Source organism: Miscanthus floridulus, chromosome 13 (assembly GCF_019320115.1).
Source record: "Miscanthus floridulus cultivar M001 chromosome 13, ASM1932011v1, whole genome shotgun sequence".
Classification (NCBI taxonomy): domain Eukaryota; kingdom Viridiplantae; phylum Streptophyta; class Magnoliopsida; order Poales; family Poaceae; genus Miscanthus; species Miscanthus floridulus.
Genome location: NC_089592.1, coordinates 15,026,041 through 15,051,195, shown reverse-complemented (window position 1 = coordinate 15,051,195; position 25,155 = coordinate 15,026,041). Strand labels below are relative to the sequence as shown.

At 46.0% G+C, this 25,155-nt stretch overlaps 2 protein-coding genes and 1 pseudogene across 5 annotated transcripts; all 3 read left to right on the top strand.

The window, feature by feature from the left end:
• Nucleotides 1–8,420: 8,420 nt before the first annotated feature.
• Nucleotides 8,421–12,582, top strand: LOC136502153 (RNA-binding protein BRN2-like). 4 transcript variants are annotated; one of them, XM_066497626.1, is made up of 10 exons: nt 8,421–8,877; nt 8,987–9,116; nt 9,257–9,368; nt 9,733–9,808; nt 9,954–10,005; nt 10,140–10,265; nt 10,357–10,439; nt 11,018–11,200; nt 11,926–12,052; nt 12,131–12,582. In XM_066497626.1, the coding sequence occupies exons 6-10, from the start codon at nt 10,160–10,162 to the stop codon at nt 12,259–12,261; spliced, it is 630 nt and encodes a 209-aa protein (XP_066353723.1). In that variant the 5' UTR covers nt 8,421–8,877; nt 8,987–9,116; nt 9,257–9,368; nt 9,733–9,808; nt 9,954–10,005; nt 10,140–10,159; the 3' UTR covers nt 12,262–12,582. The 4 variants fall into 4 exon arrangements, 3 of the variants coding, with proteins under 3 accessions (XP_066353723.1, XP_066353722.1, XP_066353721.1); XM_066497625.1 differs by having other exon boundaries at nt 8,987–9,368; XR_010770435.1 differs by lacking the exons at nt 10,357–10,439; nt 11,018–11,200; nt 11,926–12,052; nt 12,131–12,582 and having other exon boundaries at nt 10,140–10,226.
• A 2,751-nt stretch (nt 12,583–15,333) lies between these two features.
• On the top strand, nt 15,334–16,533 carry LOC136502151 (uncharacterized; annotated as a pseudogene).
• Nucleotides 16,534–17,540: 1,007 nt separating this feature from the next.
• Nucleotides 17,541–18,308, top strand: LOC136499082 (uncharacterized). The gene has a single exon (XM_066494780.1). The coding sequence runs from the start codon at nt 17,541–17,543 to the stop codon at nt 18,306–18,308; it is 768 nt and encodes a 255-aa protein (XP_066350877.1).
• The last annotated feature ends 6,847 nt before the right edge of the window (nt 18,309–25,155 follow it).

The window sequence follows — 25,155 nt, the reverse complement described above, 5'->3', positions numbered from 1 at the left end:
CTGACCGATGGGACGCACCCTGCCCGACGAAACGGCGCCTGGTCAGACATAACGTGGCCTGGGTATGGCCCACCACTATCACGTGCTAGGCGCAAGAAGCAAGGCGCCAACACATGCAGATGGCCCTCCGCCTTCCCAGGCGAGACTTGGAAAAGGCCCAAATGACGTGATCTCCGCCAGGAGAGACCAACAGGCTTCCTGAGTCGATCGGACGGCTCAGGTGAACGCCGAAAGACAGGTAAGGAGCAGTGGGACGCCCCATGTGGGCCATGCCGACTCCGTCATGAACGACGAGTGCGGATTTCGGTCGGACATATCCGATAGGAGCTCCTCAAACCCCATCACTCGAGTCATCAAGGTAACATTACCAACCTCCACTATTTCTTTATATGAACATTCATTCATCCATGCACGCATTCATTCATTCCATACATCCAAAAGCATCACATATGCAGTTAAATGCATCACAACGCTCCGTGTTGCGTCACGAAGCGGCAGTTGCCTCATTCAAACATGAGCAATGACCGACCGGGGTTCGAAGGCTGGCCCACAAAGGGCTCGAGGCCGCCTCGCATCAAACAGAGCCAGGGGAGAAAACACAGATGAGCCCCGAGTGACCCTCGCCCATTCTGCACCGAAGCAGACAGGGCCATCTCAACCTTCTCGTTCGATTCTAACCTCCCGCCAAACCCACAAAATCTCCATCGAGGGGAGGCCAGCTGTTGACACCAATTTTGGCATACCAAAAAATGTGTGAAAACATTTATACCATATTAAATAAAATAGTATAGATGATCAAGTTTTATATGAATATGATATATGCAAATAAGAAATAATATAACATCGCTAAAGAGGAAAAGAAGATGGAGCAAAAAGAAAAAGGGGACACACATGTACATATATGCACGAGCGTGTTCACGCCTGGAAAGAAAATGAAACTAATGTATGCATATATATATATGAGGTTGGCTATGAAATATAGTGCATACAAATATGCACGATGAGTGAAGGTGTATACCTATATAGGGTTCTGAATTCTAAAGGGCGTTGACAGCATAATCTATCATATAAGTGACGTGGTGATTATTCAAAAGAAGAAAGAAAAACATAATGACTTATGCAAATGTATATGCACGTACGGAACAAGCCAGACCATGAATACTCTCATACGGCGCTGCGAGAGTAAATAAGTATTATCACATGTCCCATAAATACACCCAAATTCCGTCTCCATGCCAAGTGCTATCTTTGCCTACGCTATATGTGTGGGTTCAAACCAACAGGAACCGGGCATGCTAGTCAGGGCCGGTCCTGAGTTTTCTCTGACCTAGAACGAAGCTAAAATTTTGGGCCCCTTTATACATGATAATACTACTAGTAGTACCCATTGATAGTATATATATACACATATACAAAATGTTACTAATAAGCAGCTGAATGCAAAAGCAATATTCATATAAAATAATTTGTATATATATTAAACTACCTCAAAATTTTCTTCTAACGTTCTTTGATGCGAAGTCATCAATGATGGTGTCAATATCAATCTTATTCAACAATCGTTTCTTAATGCATAATGTTGCCAATCCATTTAACCTCTCTTGTGATATTATAGATCTCAAATAGTTCTTCAACAATTTTAATTGAGAGAAACAATTAGTAACTATAATTTGATAAAGCAGAGATCACGTGAGAAACAATTAGTAACTAAATTTCAGATTCCTACCTCGGTGCTTGCTGCGGCCTGGCGCCTGCCTCGGTGCCTCCTCTGCTGGAACTGCCGATTGCCGAACAGGAATCAGAGACGAGGGACCACGTGAGAGGTGAGATTAGGGCCCTGTGACTGTGATTTGCCGCTGCTCTGCCGCACGCGCCGACGCCGCCAGGCCCTGCCCGCCACGCACCCACGCCGCATGCGCCGCCACGCACCGAAGGCGGAAGGTCGCGTATCGCATGACTGCTGGCTCACGTCGCACGCGCCGTGGTCACGGGGAGTCGGAGAGTCAATAATCTGGCGCTGACGTGTATATACGGATTACGTACTAGTGTATACATACTTGGGTAGGGGCCCATCGGTGTTATGGGCCTAGGACGATCGTCCCTCCCGCCCCCCCTCAGGGCCGGGCCTGATGCTAGTAGTAGAGCAGGTTCGAGTATACTAAAATCAAAGAAATAGCCAGAGGATGCTCCGTGCTTCGGCCTTGACCAAGTTGGACGAGAACTACTTTGACCAAGTCCGGAGAGACCCACGGTCACACGTTCTCCGCCAGCGCGCGCAGCAATTCAAACTCCAGCGCGCCGGTGTCATTAGCGAAGGGAAATCAAATGAAAAGAGCGCCATTTAGTCTGGGCAACCGACGTTCCCTCGGCTCTATAAATATAGAGTGATCGCAGGCATTTGGGAGACCCGCTCTCTGATCCACAGTGCCGTCAGGCTCCCCACACATACACATACACACCCGCTCCCTGATCAGAGAAGCAAGCACCGCTAGGCTGTTGCGTTGCTCTTCCACACACACGCATACACCCGCTCCCTGATCAGAAAAGAAAATACCTGCCGCGTTGCTCTCTCCGATCCAGAGTGCCGTCAGGCTGCAGCAGGAGAGATAAAAAGCTGCTGCTTTGTCCGAGGTCCTGAAGAAGGTGAGGCCGCATGGCGCTTCTCTAATCCTACCCCCTCCCATCCTGCTTCTCATCTCCGGCTGCTTCATCCACAAGCGTCATTGGCGAGCCTTGTGTCCTCTATTCTGGTACAAATAGGGCCAGTGAGGACGGTGCTCCGCACATGTGCATCATGCCTTGGTAAAGGTATAAGGGCCAAATGGTCACGCTATGCGCATGGGCTGCAAGCCCCGGTGAAAAGTCGGCCAACAGTGCCACGACCGCGCTTTGCGCAGGGGCGATATGCCCCGGTAAAGATGTGAAGGGCCAACAAATATGGCTCGGTGAAATTCGGTTGGACGCGATCTTGGCTCCAACCCGGTTAAAGGTTCATGGCACAAATTGGTGGACGCGCTCCACCCGGTTCATGGTAAATTTGATATGTACGCAAATCGGCTCCATATGTAAACAAATCTACATGTGTTTTGGCCACGGCAACGCCGGCCCGTTCGTATCATGCATAAAAGAAAATAAAGAACTCGCATGCTACTGCCATGAAGAAAGATCATGCATGAGTTTCTATCAAATCAAAGAAACAATCATACGTGCAAATGAAATTATATCAAAGATAAGACATTAGCTACGTACTCTATATTTCTGTCCTACAGCTCATTTTACGTTCATGCATCAGCAACCCTCCATGAAAAATGGTCATGTACAAGTACACAAAAGCTTGCATACAGCACGGCCGTCATGTATCCTGTGCCAAAATAGTGTCCACGGTTTACATCTTAACCAAATTACCAAATAAAGCAAAGGGTTGTGCAGGTTACGTCCTGGTAGGCACCCTTGCGTTTCACAACTCCCTTACTGAAATTTGGTGACTAAATCAGGCAACATGCTTGAGAATAAATAGATTTGCTAGATTAATGCTACATGCTAATGGTCCTGCATATAGGCCCCTTTGTAGCGTGAATAAATAAACAAAACTTTGCCATATTGCACTTCTCCACGTAATGAATATGTTATGGTTATTAGTGCATTTCAATCAAATAAATAAACTGTGACATTGGGTCTCAGGTGTATTCATCCACAACACCATGTTGCGGGCATCGGCATGTAAATAGAAGTATATAATTAAAATAAAAGAAATTATACTATACATGCATAAAAACACGTTGGTTCACCGCATACTGCCTGCTAGTGCATTCATGCATAAAAACACGTTGGTTCACCACATATTGCCTGCTAGTCCATTCATGCTATCGTGGAATCAACTATTCTCCATCATGCATTAGATAAAATCAGGCCGTTTAAATTACGGCCAGACCATATTAAATAAACTAAATTAAATGGATTTCTTCATATCATATCAAGTCCCATGTGATGATTGCCTATGCTAATCAATCTGCTACGGCACCATAGTAAAAATAACCAAAATGTTACGAACATTAGTGGGAGCTTAGCCAAGTCATATAGGCTTGGCCACATTCATCATAATTCCCAATTAGTTTAGATCAATATGCCATACATGCCCAGCATAGGCCTTCCAGGTGTGAAGCGTAATGGGTAAATCAAATATTGCACTTTAGTTAGACTACACCCATATAAGGTTACGTCTAACCGGATCATTCATTTAAATCAAATTAAATTAAATAACATAATACATGTATCCTTGGTCAAATACCATGTCATGAGCGTGTACGCTAATTTTGATAAAACAAATCAACTTCATGCGTTGCGTCTAGGTTTGGCTCAACAACATATCTTCCTGAACCTTGACAAGTGTCCATATAAAATATCGCACCATATGTCGAGTGCATCCACATATATCAAACATGTCGATCCAGAGTTTTGCATGGCCTAATGAGACTATGTCAAACTTAGTCTTCAAAAGTAAACCACGTGCATACACAATACGGTGCACTATTTATCCAAGAAATGACCATCGCCAAAGGCAAAACATACTCATGCATCCATCCGAGACTACAAGACTGAAGACTTTGTTTTCTATTTTTGTAGTTTGTAATACGAAGCCATATGATGTAATCTTATTTTTCATGTACTCATGTTGGAATTCTTAATCAGGGGTGTTCTCTACATAGATGTAATTAACATAATTTTTATGCAAATATAAGAATTATAGAAGTACGGACTTGCAATACCTATTCTTTTCCTTTTGTCCCAATTAAATTTAACCAAAACTAAATTTGTCTCTGCTGACGCGGAGGCGGGTCATAGCCGCCCGTTTCCCCGCCATCACCAGCGGGCCACTCGGGTCGGTCTCCGGAACGACCTTGGCATCTGCCGGGTTACAGGTTAAAGAGCAGTGGAGTGCCACATGAGGGCTATGCCGACCCCGTCACGAACGATGGACCCAGACTTCACTCGAACATACCCGTTAGCGAGCTCACCGAGCGCATCACTCGTGCCTGAGCCATCGAGGCAAGCGATGTTTGCTCAGCCCCTCCGGTTGCGAGAAACTGTGGACGGGGTAACACACAAAAACTCAACCGACCCCTACCAAAGCCCAAACGGGGCTTAGGGGCTCAAGACACCCAAACGCCTCAGCTGCGACTTCGACTCGCCCGATCCCTCGGCGTGACCGACGCCTGGATCCGCGACTCCAATTTGCCCGATCCCTCGTCATGCATCTGGATCCACGACTCTGACTCACCCAAACCCTCATCGCGCCCGACGCCTGGATCCACGGCTCCAACTCCCTCGATCCCTCGTCGCGCCCAAACACCTGGGACCACGCTCCCAGAAAATGACGGGTTAGAAGAAAACTACGCCCACTATAGAGCACACACTCACGCCCGCTAACAAAACCCCCCAGGCGATTCCGCCCGAATCGCCCGGGGGCTCAGGGGCTACACCTACGGGTGCGCTTGCGCGCACCCGCTGACAAAACACAAACTTCCCCCACTGGCAACACGGAAACCCCCGGATGATTCTACCCGAATCACCCGGGGGCTCGGGGGCTACACCCGCAGGTGCGCACGCGCGCACCCGCCGTTAAGACAAAAATCCCATAGGCGATTCGGCACCCGCCGTTAAGACAAAAATCCCATAGGCGATTCTACCCGAATCGCCCAGGGGCTTGGGGGCTCATGTCGGGTTCATAAACCCGGGGTCCCTCATGGACCAACTTTCTAACAAAGGCTTGGCCCAGCAGACAACATTACGAACGACGCGCAACTCATGGGCCGACCCAAAAACCAAAACGACAGACCAGAAGGGCAATCCAATCTTCGACGGAAAGGCCTGACCGAGGAGGAACATCGCCCGCTTCTGACGCCGGCCCGCCTCTCTGTCCGGAAGGCCTCACTGGGAGGAACAGTGCTCGCTTCCGACTCCGGCCCACCTTCGGACGGCCTCTCCGACTGGAAGGCCTGGTCAAACACCACTTCCGACTGCGACCCACGTCTTAGACCAGGGGATGCGCCGAACCCCTACTTACAGCTCTTCTCCGACTGGCGCAATCAAAGCCGACTGGGAGCAACCGACCGGGGACGCCTGCTCGGTGAGGACCAGGAAACAGATGGAGATGATAAGGCATGACACTCAAGTCAACCGTAATACCGAGGACCGTACCCTGTACACCCGCAGGATAGTACCCTACAACCTTCCTGGCATGTCAGAACCCAAGCAGTGTTGTGGGCGCCGACATTTTCCGTACAGTGTTGTGGGCGCCATCAACTCCTATACCAGACAAACACGGTAAGGCTCCCCCACGTGCCTGTAGGCATCAACAGTATTGTGGGCGCCGACATTTACCATATCGGCAGAACATGGTAAAAACCCTACATGACTCTGGGCACGAACAGTATGGCAGGCACTGACGTCTGCCATACCAGAAGAAGACGACACAACCGCCCACATGCATCTGACATTACCAGTGTTACGGGCGCCTACAATCATCTTGTACCCGACGGCGTGGGCAACAAGACTTAGCATACGGACACACTCTCTCTCTTGTAAGGCCTTCCCCTTCATCTATAAAAGAGGATGCGCTCTCTCCCAAGGAAAAAAATCTATCCACAACAACTCGAACAACACACACAACAGGAGAACCACTAGGTTCAAACCTTGAGCACACGCTCAAACACTTAGCATATAGCGGAGCTTCCATCACTCTCGGCCCTTCAGACTGGAGTCCGACCGGACCTCTTGTACCCCCATCTTTCTCCCTTTCGTTTGTAACCCCACAGCAAACTTCGAGCACTTGGGCTCAGGAATAAAGTCACCGACCGACTCAAACTAGACGTAGAGCACGTTGCCTGAACCAGTATAAACCTTGTGTCATTGAGTGCTAGGCCACCTCCGATCACAACGTACAACAAAACTACAAATATTTATGTGTTGATCATTTTCTGCACCGACAAGTAGACTGAGGATGTTGCATATGTTGCAAGTGTTTCAGAGGCGTGTTGCAAGCACTTGTTCAAAATATTTTATCTGTTCCAGAGATATGTTGCGAGCGTTTTGATCTGGATGTTTCATATGTTTCACATATGTTGCAATAGTATGTTCCAAATGTTTCATCTATTTCAGCCTTATATTGCAGCAAGTGTTTTCATGTTGCAGGTTGCAAGTATTTTTTATCTGGATGTTGCATATGTTTTCACACATATGTTGCAAGTGTATGTTATAGATGTTTCATATATTTTAGAAGTATGTTGCATCAAGTGTTTCATGTTGTACGTGTTTCATGTTGTTCGGAGAATAGGGGCGGGGAGTGATGGTGGCACGACACGGACGCCAGGAATGGGGCGCGGTGAGCTGGGGGCAGGCGGACGTGGCACATGACGTGCTGGAGGCCGGCAGTCGGGGCACGATGGGGCGGGGAAACGGCCAGGTGGAATCTAGGCGGACTGCACGTGTGAGGTGTTGTCCGGACGCGCGGCGGGAGGGCGGGGTGAATTTGCGGACGGGGGCAGGCTGTGCAAGCGTCCGGGCGTTTGGACGCTAGCCATGTCGTTCTCCTATATTCAAAGATTGACGAACAAAATTTAAACGGAGAATTTTTCTCCATTTAATATAGGAGATATAGATATTAAAGATATGAAGGCACTCCGAATCGGCGGCTTTCTAGGGTGTCCACGTACGTTCTTTTTATTTAGTGCGTTAGATCGAAATTCCATGGCTCATATGAAACGCGTCTCAACCGGCCAGGTGAGGCAGTAGCAGGTGACATGCATGGCTGGTGCCTAACGCGTACATGCATGCTGCTGGGGCCGTCCTCGCTTTGCATGCATGCATCACTTGTCGATTTGTGTACTGAAGCCATCTACTAGGCTGTAAGCGGTCATGTCACTAATTTCTACCCCCACCGTCCACCGTCCACCAGCCACTGACATTGAATGGAGCAAGTGGACAGACAAATGAACAATAGGTATTTACATGCAGAAATTTACTATCAGTAAATTTGAAAATAGGACGCCACGTCCAGAACATGCAATGCCCTTTTCCCATTACATACAAGAATTGACTATCAGCCTTTTCTCACGTACGTTCATTTTATTTGGTGCGTTAGATAGAGATTCCACGGCTCAGATGAAGCGCGTCACAAACGGTCTTCTTCCGTGCATTCAGCTGTAAATAGATGAAATAAGTGGACGCATTCAATGAAATATCGCTTCCCTGGTGATCGTACCCGACACGTAAATGAACGGTGACGCGTAACAGGGGACGATGGATTCTCGACAGACATGGTCGGTGTCTAATTAGCGCATGCAAGTACGCATGCTGGGCCTAGGAAAGCACGGGTGGTCGGCACTGTCCATTCAATGAATTCTCGGCACACATTCCCGGGAGCATGCGTACGACAAACTTCACACTTATCCTCTTTCTCTCTCGCGTGTAAATGGCAGGCTGCAGCAGCTGCTTGCTCCTCTACTCCCTCACTCTCAGCAGCGGCGTAGGAGCTCTGGCGCGGGCAGGCGGGTCCGGCACAGCGGCCACCGGCACAGGAGGCTCCCAGCACGGGCGAGGCCTCGCTCACGCTGCCGGCGTGCGTCTTCACCTAGGGCGGGCCCCACGCCGAGGTGGCGCGGCGGCGTGGGGGGAGCGCGCAGCGGCGCGGGCCGAGCGCGCGGCGGCGTGGCGTCATGGCCTCAGCAGTGGCGGGCTCCCACGCGGAGGCGGAGGCGAGCTTCCGGTGCTCCGCGGCGGCTAGGAGCTACAACATCACGCTCCTCCCTGGGAACGGCATCGGCCCGGAGGTGGTCGCCGTCGCCAAGGCCGTGCTCTCCCTCGCCAGTGCCCTCGAAGGTAAGCCCTCTTGTCACCCTCCAATGCTTGCCTTAGCTCCCTGAAACTCCGAGGCGCTAGCACCTACCAGAATCATGACCCCCTTGTTTGCTTCCTTCCGTCTGCGCAGGCGTTGAGCTCCGGTTCCAGGAGAAGCTGGTGGGTGGCTCGGCGCTGGACGCCACCGGCGTGCCGCTCACCGACGAGACGCTCGACGCGGCCAAGGGTTCGAACGCCGTCCTCCTTGGCGCAATTGGAGGGTGAGCGGATTTGTTATTGTCATTTCAGGAGCAGACACAGAGGCCACAGTATTGGCACTGCAGCGAATTGCATCGCTTCAGTTGGAATTGCTCTCCCACCTCTACGCTATGAGTACTTAGATGACATTTCGTGGTTGTAGCTATAAGTAGGATAACAATGAGAAGCACCTCAAGCCTGAGACCAGGCTGCTGCAGCTCCATGCGGGACTCGCGGTTTTTGCCAATCTGCGAACAGCTGTAGTGTTGCCACAGGTATGAGCACGTCAGCTCTTAGTTTCAGTACAGATTCTGTAAGCACTACTATGCTCTGGGACTCACAGCTAGGTTAGATAGTTACCTTGTCAGTTTGAGTTGAATTCCATCTGATTGACTCTGAATGCGTTCAACGAATGGTAACATATAGTTACTTCTTAATTGTACAGAGAAGAAATAAGGTCATGCAAGCATGAAACCACTATGGATATTCTGAGGCCATTTGTTTAATTGTTCATGGTTGCAATTATGAAACTGCACTGTGATGCAAGTTTTAATTGAAACAACTGTATTTCTAGCTAATGTTACTTGACTGTCCTTGTTATAGCTACTTTTTTTCTCTTTGACCTCATGATCTTCGTAGTTGGTAGACGCATCCACTCTGAAGAAAGAGGTAGCTGAAGGTGTTGACATCATGGTTCTCAGAGAGCTAACTGGAGGTAATTCTAGCTGAATTATGATAAAACAGGGATATGGTGATATGGGTGACACTTTTCTATGACACTCATCAAATACAGATCTTGTAGAATTGTCTCTGCTTTGCCAGTCTCTGATTACACTCTTCTCTGTTTCTCTTTAACTCAGGCATCGAGTCCTTTGCAAGTAAAATATGCTGATGGAGAGTTGGAGAGGCTGGGTATGGTTACTGTTTAAGTAGAACTTTCTCTTTGCCAGCGATTTCGTATGGGGATATTTGCTTAAGACATTGTTGCCTGTTTTTTACTGATATCCAAACAGTTCACTCATTTTTCTACTTGTCATGACATCCAGAACATAAGCTTTTTATTGGAATGCTTCCGAAAAATGTAACGGCCACTGAGTTGACTGATTTGTTTTCCAAATATGGGAATGTCAAGGATTTGCAAATTTTGAGAGGTTCACAACAAACAAGCAAAGGTAATTTCCTGCATAGAAGTTGCTTTCCTTATGCATAGAATGATAAGCATTGCCTCAAATGTATATTGTCAGTTAACTTTGCTCTTTGCAGCTGGCTGTGCCTTCATTAAATATCAAGCAAAGGATCAAGCATTGGAAGCTATTGAAGCTCTAAACGGGAAACACAAAATAGAGGTCTGTCAAAAATGAGTTCGGATATCAAATCATTTTTTTATATATTTTTTGATTACTGAGATCTTATAGCATATAGGCTCATAGCTTAGACTGAATTATTTATTTTATTTACTGTCCAACAGTCTGAAGTAACAATTTACGTTTGCTCTAGTCAAATATATATGTTCAAAATGATGCCATTCAGGACTTTTGTAGCCACCCAGTTTTCAGCCACTTCTGCAATTATTTCATTTAGTTTGATTGTCTAAGTATGCAAATCTATCCACACACCCTTAATTTCTTTAAGTTGTCCTGAATTTTCCTAGAAAATCCTACCTGACATTTTTTGGGCGAGAATCCTACCTGACTTAAATCTAACTTCCATATGGTGCCATGAATATCTGGGGACGCGGCAAAGCCTGAATTTTGTGGCTGTTTAATTATTATATTGTTATTATTCAATTTGGACATAACTTGTGAAGTAAAGCTCTTTTTTGCATTTTCAGATAGCCCATTTGACACTATATGAATTTTCTGGATTTCTTTAGGAAACCATGTTTTTTTGTTCATATTCCAACAAGCTCTAATATATTTTGTAGGGTTCTAGTGTGCCGTTGGTTGTCAAATGGGCCGATACAGAAAAGGAAAGGCAGGCTCAGAAAGCACACAAAGCTCAATTACAGCTATCTAATATGCCCAATGCAAGTCCAATGCAGCAGTCTTCAGTATTTGGAGCTTTACAGATGGGATATATGCCTCAATACAGTGGATTTGGCTATCAGGTGGCTTCTGCTGTTCTTCTAGCCTTCTTTACATTTTACAGCCATATCATAGAAAATGCTCAGTAGTTATACCAAGGGCAGCACTCTTCTAATGGTATTCTGCTTTCAAGGTTTTTTTCCTTCACAAATTCTCTCCACCAATCCTTGTTCAGAACATATGATTTATTAACTTCTGTTCTTCTCACTCATAACATATCATCTGCAGTATTTGAATTCCTGGTATGCAGTATCCTAGATCATATCCTGGTGGTCCCATGAACAATCGTCCTTTTGGCAATTCTCACAATTCAATTTCGATTAAAGTTCCAAATTCGAATGCCAATTCCGCCGTTTCTTCTAGTCCCAGCAGCAATGCTGGTGCGCAGGTTGAAGGTTAGCCACATTCGATGCTCTATTCTATGCAAAGGGAGAAAGACTATTCGCTAGAGAGTTCATGTGGTCATTAGCATGTACTTTTTGTCTCTCAAGTCTCAACGTTAAGTTCCCTAGCAAAAATGTACATTTTATAGCATGATGTGCACGATCCTTTGTTTCACAAAAATGTACATCAGTACGTAGGACAAAAATGATTGGTAGCCCTTATTATAATAGCTGTGCTATCAAAATCCATAAGTACCATAACCCATTATACAATCAATTAATCTGTCTATCTACCAATTCTATAACCGATACCGTATTGTGTTTTAAAACCTATATAACCTAATTATCTAATTATCATGTTACAGGTCCTCGTGGAGCCAATCTATTTATTTATCATATCCCACAAGACTATGGTGACCAAGAGCTTTCCAGTGCCTTTCAGAGTTTTGGTAGAGTTTGTAGATAAAGCAACGGGCGTCAGCAAATGCTTTGGTAAAATCTCCCACCCTCTCTATCTTTCGGCGCACAGCCTGCTAACTTTGCTAACCGACGCATATAACCTGGATGCAGGTTTTGTGAGCTACGATTCTCCTGCTTCTGCACAGGCAGCAATCAATAGGATGAACGGGTACCAATTAGGCGGTAAAAAACTCAAAGTACAACTCAAGAGAGAAAACAACAAGCACAGTAAACCTTATTGACAAAAGGCCAGCAGCTGTTATGCCCATACCACGTGATCATGGTTCTCAGAGAAAGACGTACGTGTGATGTAGTTTTTGCTCTTTCCACCTATAATATAATTCTAGCTAATGTTGTGCTTTGAATCTAAGTGTGGTGGTTGCCTGAGCCCAACTCCATTAAAGACTTCTTTCCACTAACATGTCATTGATTTGCTAGCTAGAATAGGCACCATGTAATGACAGCCAACCTCTATGTTGTTACAACATTGTAATGAAAAAAGCCATGTTACATTTTCTTTTCATTTAATGTACCAAATAGACCAACCTTTCGTAGCAACACGATAATAAAACATATTAGACATATGAGCCATTTTTTAAAGATTTTTTCTATACCAAGTACATCACCAGCAGCGAAGCGCGGGCAGCAATGGCTAGTACATATAAATATAGATGGATCTTTTGTCGTAGCTTTGCTTGATCGTAAGCCAAGAAGATTAGCCATTGATCTAGCTTGTGGATGTTCCTCGTCTGTATAAACATCTAGCTTGTGGACAGTCGCTCCACTGTCAGCACAGTAAGAACAGGTACAATAGCCAAGACAGTTCAGCAAAATTCTACGTGGAGGAAAGCGAAAAGAGGAGAGAGAATCAACTTGGCGTCACATCTCGCGCAGAGCTCCAGCACGGGAAACCAAGGGGTCCGGGCTCCCGCGGGCTCCGGCTCTTGCACTGTAGCCGGGTGTTGGCCACCCAGCAGCCGACAGGTGCCTATAGGAGCCGGAGCCGCGGAGCCAGAAAAACGAGCTTCTCCGACTCTGGTTGCGTCAGTGAGAGAGGAAATGAGAAGAGAGAAAAACGGCTCCGGTGAACAGTAACCGGGTGTCGGCCGTCCAGCAGCCGACAGGCGGGAGCCGGAGCCGCCGGAGCCTGGCCAAACGGGGCCTTAGCGCCCAAGAGGTGAAGCCGATTTAGCGCCCAGCTCAGCCTGTTCGGTTGGCTGGTTCGTATCGTTTGGTTCGTGAAGAAGTACTGCTGGCGGGTTTATGTGAGAGAAAAATACTGTTCCGGCTGGAAATTTACGATCGTTTACGACAAGCCACAGCCAAACGAACAGGCTGTTCGCGGGTCCCTCTCTTGCATCCTCGATCCGGTGGATTATTTATATATTTACCATCATTATGTTGGGAGTGGTATAAAAAGTACCATGTCAGTAACTCATGTGTCAGTGGCATAGATGTCATCCGTAATAATGGTAAATATGTAAATGCCCCCCATCCGTTGCGCCTCGCCTCCTTCCTCCCTCCCACGGAAATTTTTCCCCACGCCAGAGCACGCCAAATCGGTGATTTCACGCGCCAAATCCTATATTCCCGAAGCCAAATCGTCTTCTTTTGGTGATGATTTATGTTCTCCTGCTCTCTGTTCCAAGGTTTTCCATCCGTTACAACCCTACCTAGAACAAATCTGATGTCTCGCCGGTCGAAGAGAGAGATGGCGCCGTCGCCTCAGCGCTTTCCAAGTTCTTCTCCGTCCGTCCACGGGTTGCCTCCGACACCACCAGGGTCCTCCACGCCTGGGTGTTTCCCTGCGCCACCAGCTTCCATGAAGACCACGCCGGGGTCTGCAGCTCCCGGCCCTTGGTGGTGCGGGCCACCGGTGCCCCAGCAAGCTATGCCGTGGTGGCCTTCGCCTAGCTATGGTGGTGGCGCCGCTGCGTCGTCTTCCCAACCAGTTCAGAAAGATGACATCTCTCTGATCCAAACGAATGGCAAGTACCTCCTGCAGCTTACATCTTAGCATCTTCTTTTATATCAAATATATTAGTGGAAAGTTGGGAGATCCTCTTGTTACTAGTCTTTAGATTCTAGAGCTTGTTAGTATGTAGCAATATTTATCCTTCTCATCGCCAAAGTGGTCATATGGATTTATTTATGTAGCTGCAGGGGTGTGGATAATCGCCCACCTGGTGGTTTCCTCAGTTTTTTCAATAATCCATGGAGTCCGACTCTTCCCCAAGCGATCCCACCTCATTTAGTTCCTGGAAGTAGAGGGAAAAGGAGTCCAGGAATGTCAGTTTCTGAGTCTCATCTGCGACTCCAGCCCTTGATCAACTTAGACAATGATGAGGATGATGGAAATGGTGCTAGGATTGACAGATGTCTACAATGGACGAAGCCGGAGGAAGTTCGCTTGGTGAGTTGCATTATTATATATTTATTTTGTATTTTCATGTACGTCATGCATGGCTAACAACACTAAAATTGCTTGAACTGTAGGTGGTTGCATGGTTGAACAATTCAAATGATCCAATCAATGGCAATTGCAAGAAGACTGATCGGTATTGGGGAGATGTAACTGATGAGTATAATAGTACCACCCCTAAAAATAGAAGAAGAACATCAAAGCAATTGAAGGACCACTTTCAGAAAATTAAGAAAAAAGTCACTTGGTTTTGCAGCTCTTGGAAAGAGGCTATATCAATTTGGCCTAGCGGTCATTCTGATGACCAGATACTAGAGAAGGCCGAAGCTATCTATGAGGAATACAAAGATGGTCCATTTACGTTCAAGCATTGTTGGAAGATTCTACGTGATGAACCAAAGTGGCAAGTGCAACTAGAGGAGGGGGAGCAGTCAAATAAAAGGAATTTGGATACTGAGGGGAGTGTAAGAGAGCTCATGACCTCTTTGGCACAATCTGAAGATCGTCCAATAGGCAACAAGAAGGCAAAGAAAGAGGCCAAGAAATGTCCTTCGCAGATGGATGATGTCCTGCAGCAGCTTACAAAACTTCGGGGCACAAATGAAAGTCGAGAAAAGATGTTGGAGACCCAGAAACACGTTTTAGGCTAGAAAGCTTGAATCGGCTAGACTTAACCACCTTGCAGCCAAAGAAAATGCTAAGTCGGCTATGCTGGAGACGTACAGAGCACTCAGTATGAAAGATACAAGTGGAATGTCTGATAGACACCTTCAACTCAGGACCTTCTCATCGCCAAAGTGGTCCAAGGAAGTGTATCCAAAGGGACCATGAAGGTGCTCACCAACGTCTTGTAGCTGATTACTTTGCTAAAAATCCCCTCTACCCTGAAACAATGTTCCGTACTAGATTTAGGATGAGAAAGCATCTCTTCCTGCGCATCGTCAATGCCCTGAGCTAATGGTCTCCCTATTTCACTCTAAGAGTAGATTGTGCAAATCGCCAAGGGCTCTCGCCTCTGCAGAAGTGCACATTGGCAATTCGCATGCTTGCATATGGCACGCCTGCTGATGCCCTTGATGAGTACCTGAAGATTGGGAAGAGCACTGCATTGGAGTGCTTAGACAGGTTTGCACAAGGTGTGATTGAGGTGTCCTCAGGGGAGTATATGCGTGCTCCCACAGTTGAAGATGTGCAGCGTCTACTTCAGGTCAATGAGTCTCGTGGCTTTCTAGGCATGTTAGGAAGCATCGATTGCATGCATTGGAGGTGGGAAAATTGTCCTACAGCTTGGAAGGGGCAATTTACCCACGGCGACTACGGAGTCCCAACGATCATCCTGGAAGCAGTTGCTTCACAGGATCTCAGAATATGGCATGCTTTCTTTGGTGTGCCTGGTTCTAATAATGACATTAATGTGTTGAATCAGTCCCCGTTGTTCATTGAAGCATTGAAAGGTCAAGCACCTCAAGTTCAGTTTTTTGTTAATGGGAGGCAATATAACACATGCTACTACCTTGCTGATGGAATATACCTAGAATGGGCAGCCTTTGTGAAGTCAATAAAAGCACCTCAGATGGAGAAACACAAGCTGTATGCATTGAACCAAGAAGGGTGCAGGAAAGATATTGAGCGTGCTTTTGGAGTTTTGCAGTCACGTTTTAATATCGTGCGCCGTCCATCACGGCTGTGGAAAAGGAAGAATATTGGGAGAATAATGAAAGCTTGTGTCATACTCCACAATATGATAGACGAAGATGAGAAAGAGATGGTGAAATTTCCTATTGACTTGAATGAGCAAGGTGGATCATCGATTGCTCTACCTCCAGAAGTACAAAAGGGTGGTGGCCCAAATTTCAGAGAAATTTTACGTAGAAGAGCAGATATCCATCATCAACCAACACATAAAAAAAGGGCGTATCCAGTACAGAGAGCTCCCGCTCTGTGCGGGGTCTGGGAAAGGGTGTCAGTGGCAAGCCTTACCCCCGCCTGTGCAATGCGAGGAGACCGCGACTCGAACCCGGGACCTATCCAACTAAAAAAAGACTTAATTGAGCATATTTGGCAAAAGTTTGCCAATAGGAGAAATAATTAATTGTGCCTGCAATATCCTCTTTCTTTTACATGTAAGATATAACAGTTCATTAGGTTTATTATTGTTTGTCATACCGTTCATTAATATACTTGTCAATTTCTTACAGGTTCCTGTTGGGGGTTCTTCCTAAAGACCTAAGTATCATCGACGGCTGCTGGTCATCAAGAGATATGGCTAAATAAATTGATAAACTGTGGAGCTAGATTTATTTCCGAGTCATTAGTGTAATAGATGCCCATGGTAGTAGCCTTCGTTTGTGGATCAAGTTTTAGTTGCACTGGAGACCATGTTTTATTCCTTAAGCTTTGAAGTTTGTGTGTGTCCTTAGTCTATCTAATGCTATGAACTTGGTTGTAAGAGCCGTTATATTTTACCAGTGAACAATATTATTGCTTATTTGCTTCAGTCGACACCTTGTTTGATTTATTTGTGAACATGTCCATAGACCTGAATGTGCCAGCAACACAAGTAGCTACAGAGATGTGTTTAGTATTGATCACCAGGTCCAGGTGTACTTCAGTGACTTAAATACATGAGTATTTTTGTACAGCTAAGCTGTTGTATTACTTGTCTCCTGTGTTGTCTCTAGATTACGTGGACTTGGCTAATAGCCAAGCTTATTGGCCTTGCTCTAAATAACTTTGCTCACTGAATTTATATACTACTGGTAGTACGTACTCCCTCCGGTTCTCTAAAGCAAGTCGTTTTGACATCGACACGGTCTTTAAGAAACGACTTTGACCGCTACTTTTTGCTATAAAATATTTATAAAATATAGTCAATATATACTTTTATGAAACTACATTTTGAGATGAATCTACTTGCATCACTTTCATATTTTCAAACTCAACCCAAAAAAAGTTATTTGTAGTCAATGCTTTAGAGAACCGGAGGGAGTACGGCACTACGGAGTTCTACTCTGCTATACTAAGAGCTATCAATCTCACCCTGCCATACACAGCATCGGTCCGGCTCCGGCCGGAGGTACTACTACCTTTACCTCGACCATGAAGAGTGGCTCGTCGCCGCAGCTGGACTATGTGCTGGTGCCGCTGGGCCTGGCGTTGATGGTGGGCTACCACATCTGGCTGCTCCTCCGCATCCGGCGCCGCCCGGAGACCACCGTGATCGGCATCAACGCCATCAACCGCTGCATCTGGGTGCGCCACATCATGGAGGACCCGTCGGGGAAGCACGCGGTGCTGGCGGTGCAGACGCTGCGCAACACCATCATGGCCTCCACCGTGCTGGCCTCCGTCGCCATCACGCTCAGCTCGCTCGTCGCAGGGCTCATGGCCAGCGGGGCCTCAGGCGGGGGCCGCCTCTTCTCCGCCTCCGGCCTCGCGGTGGGAGCCGGCAGCGGCGAGGCCGCGCTGGCCACCAAGTTCTTCGCGGTGCTCGTCTGCTTCCTCGTCGCGTTCCTCCTCAACGTGCAGTCCATCCGGTACTACAGCCACACGGGGCTCCTCGTCAACGTGCCGCTCGCCGCACACCGCCGCCCCGCGCGCGCCGTCGGATACGTCACCGGCACGCTCAACCGGGGATTCTACTTCTGGTCGCTCGGCGTCCGCGCCTACTACTTCTCGTGCCCCGTCTTCCTCTGGCTCTTCGGGCCCATCCCCATGTGCGCCTCCTGCGTTGCCATGGTCGCCGCGCTCTACTTCCTCGACGTCAACAAGGAGTGGGAGGACAAGGATGACGACGGCGACGGCGGCAGCGAGGATGAAGGTGACGGCCAAGGAAGAAACACGGCCGCCGTGTGTAGCGGCGTCTGAATTCAAGCCGTGTCACTGGAATGCAAGAGATGGGCATGAATTGGAAAATCAAAAAATTTCGGGAGGACGGAAGAATATACGAATAGTATCAGTTAATTACTTAGTATTAACAAGGAATCGGATCCAATGATCGTTGGATCCATATTACAATCAGTCTAGTAGTCTACCGTACTCATGTAGGAAAGTCAACTACTCCTCGGTGTTTAATTACAGTAATAAATAAGTGTTTGTATCTAGGACTTTCTTGAGCTCTGTGCTAGTAACGAAGGAAAGTCAACTTCAGGTGTCGTATGTGCTTTGATGTTTTTGTTTTCTTTATACTAATACTAGGTAGCGTGCTCGTGCGTTGCTATGGGATAGTTAAACTTTATACTAAAAACATACGGATCGTACGATAAAATAACAATACTGTGAACATTTAATCAAAAGCAAAGTTTATAAAATTAACATAGTTACGGAGAGCACACCGTCGCATCGCAGGCTCAAAAACTCTAACCTTTTCCTGATGCGGCTAAGATAATGTGTTACATCGGTAGAAAGAAATCTCACGGATATTTAATTTCATAGTACATGATGGTATAGAGATGCGGCGGAATGTATTTATTGATGCACGAAAGAAATAGATATCGGAGATTTCTTCCTGCCGATATAAAACACATTATCTTAGCCACATCGCGAAAATGTTTATACAGTAAAGTTTGTGAGCCTGTGATGCCACACTGTCCGTGACTGTGTTAATTTCACGAACTTCGTTTTTTTAATTAAATTTCACTTTAAGTTCACTTTTTGGATTAAATATCACTTTAACGTTATTTAATTTTACAATATCGTTATCTTATTGTGTGATCCATGTGTTTTTAATACAAAAATTAATGCTCGTGCGTTGCAAGGAAAAAAATAAAGTCAAAACGATTGAAGGTTGTACGTCTATTTTATCATGACAAAAAAATGACATTCTGGAATTCGAGATAGCAATACTGTTGGACCACATTCTCTCCCCAAAAAAAATTCAAACCAGACATCACGACTCTTATGTTGCTCTAAGCCGGTGCATTTGTGATATCTGATATCCCGAACTCAGTAACACATATGCCTTCTATCTTGATTTGCTCAAGTGAAGTCTGTTGGGACAAATATACAAAATATCAAAACCTCCAAACTCAGAAATTCCTACAGCGTCCTGATTTGCTCAAGTGAAGCCTGTTGGGACAAATATACAAAATATCAAAAACTCCAAACTCAGAAATTCCTATAGCGCTGTTTGCGACAGTGGCTAGGGAGCAGCGGAAGCAATTCCACAACAGGCATGTGTGTGTGACATTACCAGTTTCTTGATCTCCTGGTGCTTGTCCAGCAACCAGCAGTATTCTACAACCTCAGCCTATGTCGTAATGTTCTATGGTTCATCAAAACCGGCTGGGGCTAAGCAAATATGGAAAAGCGATGTCCTCCCATGAGTCCAAATTTTCTTTTAGCTGGTGATGCATGGACGTTGTTGGACTGCTGCTAGGAGACATTGTCATGGGTTGCAGAGGTCTGATGAGTGCATCATCTGTGACCAGGCGCCGAAAACTATGGATCACCCTCTACTGGGTAGTGTTTACAGTAGAGAAATTTGAGCAACAATCATAAGGAAGCAAACATTGTATCTTCCCCTTCCCCGGTAAGAAGAAAAACGAACATGAAACAGAAACTTTGCAGACACATACTGAAGACAGACAAATTCAGATCAGCTGTAGACAAAACAAGTATACTGACCATCATTTATATGATGTGTATTGTGATGCTTGTGCAACCATGATAGAAACAGATAGGGTATAGTGAAAAATTTGCTCAGGTACCAGTCCACACATGCTCCTCGGCTCATGAGATAGCCATCAAAGTGCACAGACCCTTCCATGATGGCCTTGTCAAGTGTGGGGGATGGTGTCCTCCAGTACCAAATATGCTGTCGTGTACATGTCAACTGAACCCTGCATTTTACGACAACTTAATTGAGAATTGGCACCACGCTTAAGCTAAACTATCGAATGACAAAGAATCCGATCTAAAATGTACCCCTAGCGCTCACCAATAAATAATCCACCAAGAAGCAATTTACTATCTAGAATGACAAGGTTTGTAGCGTGGTGCCAATTCATATTTACATCTTCACCAATAAATAAATTGGAGCAATAAACAGTGCTGACATATTTAAATCTTCATCAGCACCATGCTTAATTAGTGTTTGGTGTCTGATTGGGGTCTTCTTGCATTGTCACACCATGCTGACCAGAAGCTTTTTGTTCGATTTCCTTCACATATACTACAATCATTAAACATGTCAAAATGGGGCTTGCTAACAATATAATAAAATGCAAACATAAAACATGTTAAGCATCTCAATGTGAGCACTGAAATGATAATGTAATCACCAATATCGATATTTTTGACAACAGTAGAGAAAACAACGAGAGTTGAAGGATATTCATCAACTTCCAAAAGTCACCTATGTGGATCTAGGAGACAACAATATCAAAGACATTGATCTAGAGTAGGGTTCCAACCATGGTACAAAATAGTATTGCAAAACAAAAAAAAGAATATTATCGGACACCCTGAACTATTAGTTTGCCCTTAACACCATTGAACACTGATTAATTTATTTTTATATCAATTTCCCATGTTACGAGAGTGGTTACCTCAAGGGAATAGATTTGTTGATGCAAAAGTGGATCTGCAAACACAAAGGGCTAATACCCGAATCGATATCCAAAGCGTGCCAGTCGATTTGACCTGTTAATCGACAAGGATGAAGATACGAGCACTTTGGTCCTGACAACAGCGATACGCCCGGAAGTCACGGCCAAGAGGTACTCACGCGGAACTCGAGAATCACCGAAAGTCGCACTGAAGCGATGCAACTCGCCGAATCAATGAGAACTCGTAAAAAGGAAAAATATGCAAATTGACGAAGTCGCCGAAAAGTAAGTAGATGCAAATAGGAGTAAAAATTGGTTTTGATATTGATTGATTGTTTATTACAGTGCCCCTCAATCTATATTTATACCCTGATCTAAAGAGACATAACCAAATACGACTAGGACACCAAGTCCATATCTAAGGAAACACGTGACTCTTACATGAATCATACTCTAAATATAGAAAAGGAAATCAACTCCTATCTATTTCCCTGTTCGCCTCAATTACGATGGAATTCTCACCGACCTCCTTTCCATCGGCATACTTCCTGTTTCATCGGCAGTAATTTTCAAGCCTTCCTTCATCGGCATCGACAATAACATCTCCAACTTTATCGGCAACGCCCAAGTCTAAATCAACCTTTCCATCGATCACCACCATTCATCGGCAACCATCTTTACAAGCTGATTTTCATCGGCTGTCAGCGTATATAGTAATTTTCCTCCTGCCGATTAGCCCACTCTGATCATTTTGACACGTGCAAAAAACGGTGTCAACACATGCCCCCCAATTTCGGAGTATAAAACCATTAATGCTCCGAAATTTACTCCAGATAACGTTTGCCTTCGCCCAATTACCGTAACTCATCCTCCAAGCCAAAACTTGATCTGTTATCAAACCTAATCAAATCTAGTCCTGATTCACGCACCTCAGTAAATATCGCACAATTTCCAACCACTCTTGCCCTGATTATGGTTAAGATACCGAAACAATAATCCATCGGCAAGATCCTAACATAATAATGCTGCTATTTTCAGAATTAAAATATCCTGTACCGAGATCTCTTCCAAGTCATGATTACTTGCCATCAAATCATCTGTACAATCCCTTGATTATCGTGCGAACAGTTACCATATCCACCTAAACCACCTCGACCCACATGCACGCGGCATAGAGATAAGTCCAAAATACCCCTACTCCGAGCGGCTTATAAATAGATTTCTCCGGAACGCTTGTCTTCTACCCTCAGATTCCAATCTTTGGCATTCTCTCTTTCCGGCGGCGACTCCGACGAACAACTGCGCGACCTCAACCAACAAGACCTTTTCTCCAGCGTCAACCTCGAGTCTCCGGCTCGTGCCCCCATCTACCTCAAGATAATGGCAATCAACTTCGACGTCCCTGCGGTTCGTTCCACTTCCGTTACCTTTTACCTCGATTCCTCTGGTCTTTGCGAGTTCATACAGTTGGTAATTTTTTCTCTTTTTCTTTGTTCTTCGGACCCTCTAAACTTAGGAACTTCGCAACAAATTAGTTATTCCAACCGATTAGCCGCATGTCCAATGCCTAGGACCAATGGGCAACCCAGATCCAACTGATCTGATTAATGCAGAGGTTAACAGAATCCCTTTTAGAGCCCAAAATTTCTCTCTGAATTTATGGAAAGATACATTCCGATCTTGGCCCAAAACCACCAAAGGGTGGAAAGATTGGTACTTGAGGGTCAACAGGTCGATGCAAGTACACTGGGCAGAACGGAAGCTAGACCAATGCATTAGGCTATCCATTGCCGATATGCAAAAGAACGAGTCAATGATGATTGCAGCTGCTTACTTCTGGTCAGACACAACAAACACTTTTATGTTTGGACATGGCCCAGCTACTCCCACACTTGCCGATGTCTATATGCTCACTGGCTTGGATATTTCAACTGCCGATGAAGGCTCCATCTATGGCAGAAAATCTGAATATAGGGTGAATACCCGCAACATCGGCGGTTGGACGGGATACATTCAAGAATGCCAGAAGACCGGGACAGTTAACCAGAGGGAACATGCCACATTCTTGAATATGTGGTTAGAAAAATTTATCTTCTGTGGTCGATCAGTAGGACCAACCAACGCCTTCCTCCCCGCGGCTGAACTCTTGGCCAATGGTGTAAGGTTCCCTCTTGGCCGATACCTTCTGAGCTCCACTTATCATCTTCTTCATCAAGTGTCTCAGAAACTTTTGCTTGGCGACCCCATCGGCAACTTAGGAGGCCCGTGGTGGTTTATCAACATGTGGCTGAATGCCCATATGCACAAACGTTTGCAATGGGACTTCTTTGCCCAACAATTCCCACGAGAAATTGCTGAAGACCACGTGCTTGGGGATGAGGAATCGGCAACACGCTCACCCCTCAATTTTGGTGAAGCCATAATTGTCCTCCCTGGAACAAAGGCCAATGAAGACCAGATCGGCAGATTCTTCCAAAGCTTCTACAATGGTCTTTCTCGTGATCATAGGGCCTGGGTACCTTATATTGACGAAGAAAACAGATTCCCCCTTCTTTTCAACTTTGCCGATGACACTCTGAATCAGGATAATGAACTCATGATGGCGATCATTACTCCCAGGGCAATCCCAGTAAACACATTCGATAGCGGGAAAAACACCAATATCACGTATGAATTTTACAACCCATCGGCAGTATCCCGTCAATTGGCTTTTGGGCAACTGCCAATCAAACTTTGTTTTGCCAATGTGATCAAACCCAGAGAAACAATCACCTGCGGAACAGATTGGAGCAGGGTAGTGCGACTCTCTCCCGATGCCGATACTACAGATGTCGATATATCCATCTGGACGCCAGCATCTTTCATCACCGAATCATATAAGCAATGGTGGCGAGAGTGGAGGGAACAACTGTTTGCAACATCTGCTCACATATATCGGCACATGATCGACCCTGAATACACCATTCCCGATGACACAGTAAGTTTCTTTCAACTCCCTTCTGCTTTTTCCTTTCATATATCGGTAACTAACTTTCTCGTGACAGGTTAACAACCTAGCACCATCTATGAGCAAAAGTGGGAAACCCTTCGATCTTCGGCCTGTTTCCCCGATATCACCGATCGGCTACAACGCCCCCACCTTAGCTGCTTTGACTCACCAGAAGACCCGTGCCAAGACCATCACCTCCAAGTCCAAATTGGCTACAGCTAGGGCCACTCCATTGGCTGCCGCTACAACCCTGATCAAGGCATTCAAGGTAAGAACCCTGTTTATTTCTACTCATGCCGATCACAAACTGTATTAACATTAATCATCAGGGTGTAAGAGCCGCTACTGGATCGTCATCGGCAATTCCTCCGACATCAAGCACCACTACCTCTGACAAACCTTCAGAGGTATTCCTTTGATTTTACATTTTATCTGTTAAATATCATACCTTACACTTGTTTTGTAGCCACAAATGGGTACATCGGCAAGCGTACTAGATGTTCAAGCTCCACAACCAACAAGTGCCGATGCCCCCCAGCCAACCGTTGCTGAGGCCCAAGCAAAGCGCAAAGCCTTAACAGATGCCGAGGCACAGCCAAAACGACAGAAGTCCATGCCGATCCCCACATCTGCCCCAATGTCTGCAAGCCGGCCAGAATTAGTCGATGCAACTGAGCAAGCAGTTAATCCTCCTGTACAGGACACACCATCGGTCATCATACCCCAAGGGCCAACCACCAATGAGGCCACAGAGGATATCCCATTGGCAAGCTCAGCCGATCCTCCACACGGCATACTCCAGGCTGCTTCCTCCAGCCAAGTACAGGAAATTGCCTTGAAACAGGCAAGCCGATTGACCTAGTCGATTTATAATATTCATACTTATCCTTAACTGACCTCCTTTTCTTTTTCTCAGGAACAAGACTCCCCAAACAGCCTATTTTCCTTTGCCATTGACGTTTCTAATGATGATGGAGAGGAAACAAGTTCTTCCCTTGCACTGGGAACAATATCGACAGAAATTAAGTCCAAGTTGGAAGCTCTCCTGAACTAGTTACAGCAGGATACCGCCCAATTGGTAGATGACTCAGACCCCGCAAAGGCAATTTTCAAAACAATCCGTGGCCAGGTCCCTGCCGATGTTGAAGAAGTACTCTTCCCAGCAGCCCATTTAGAA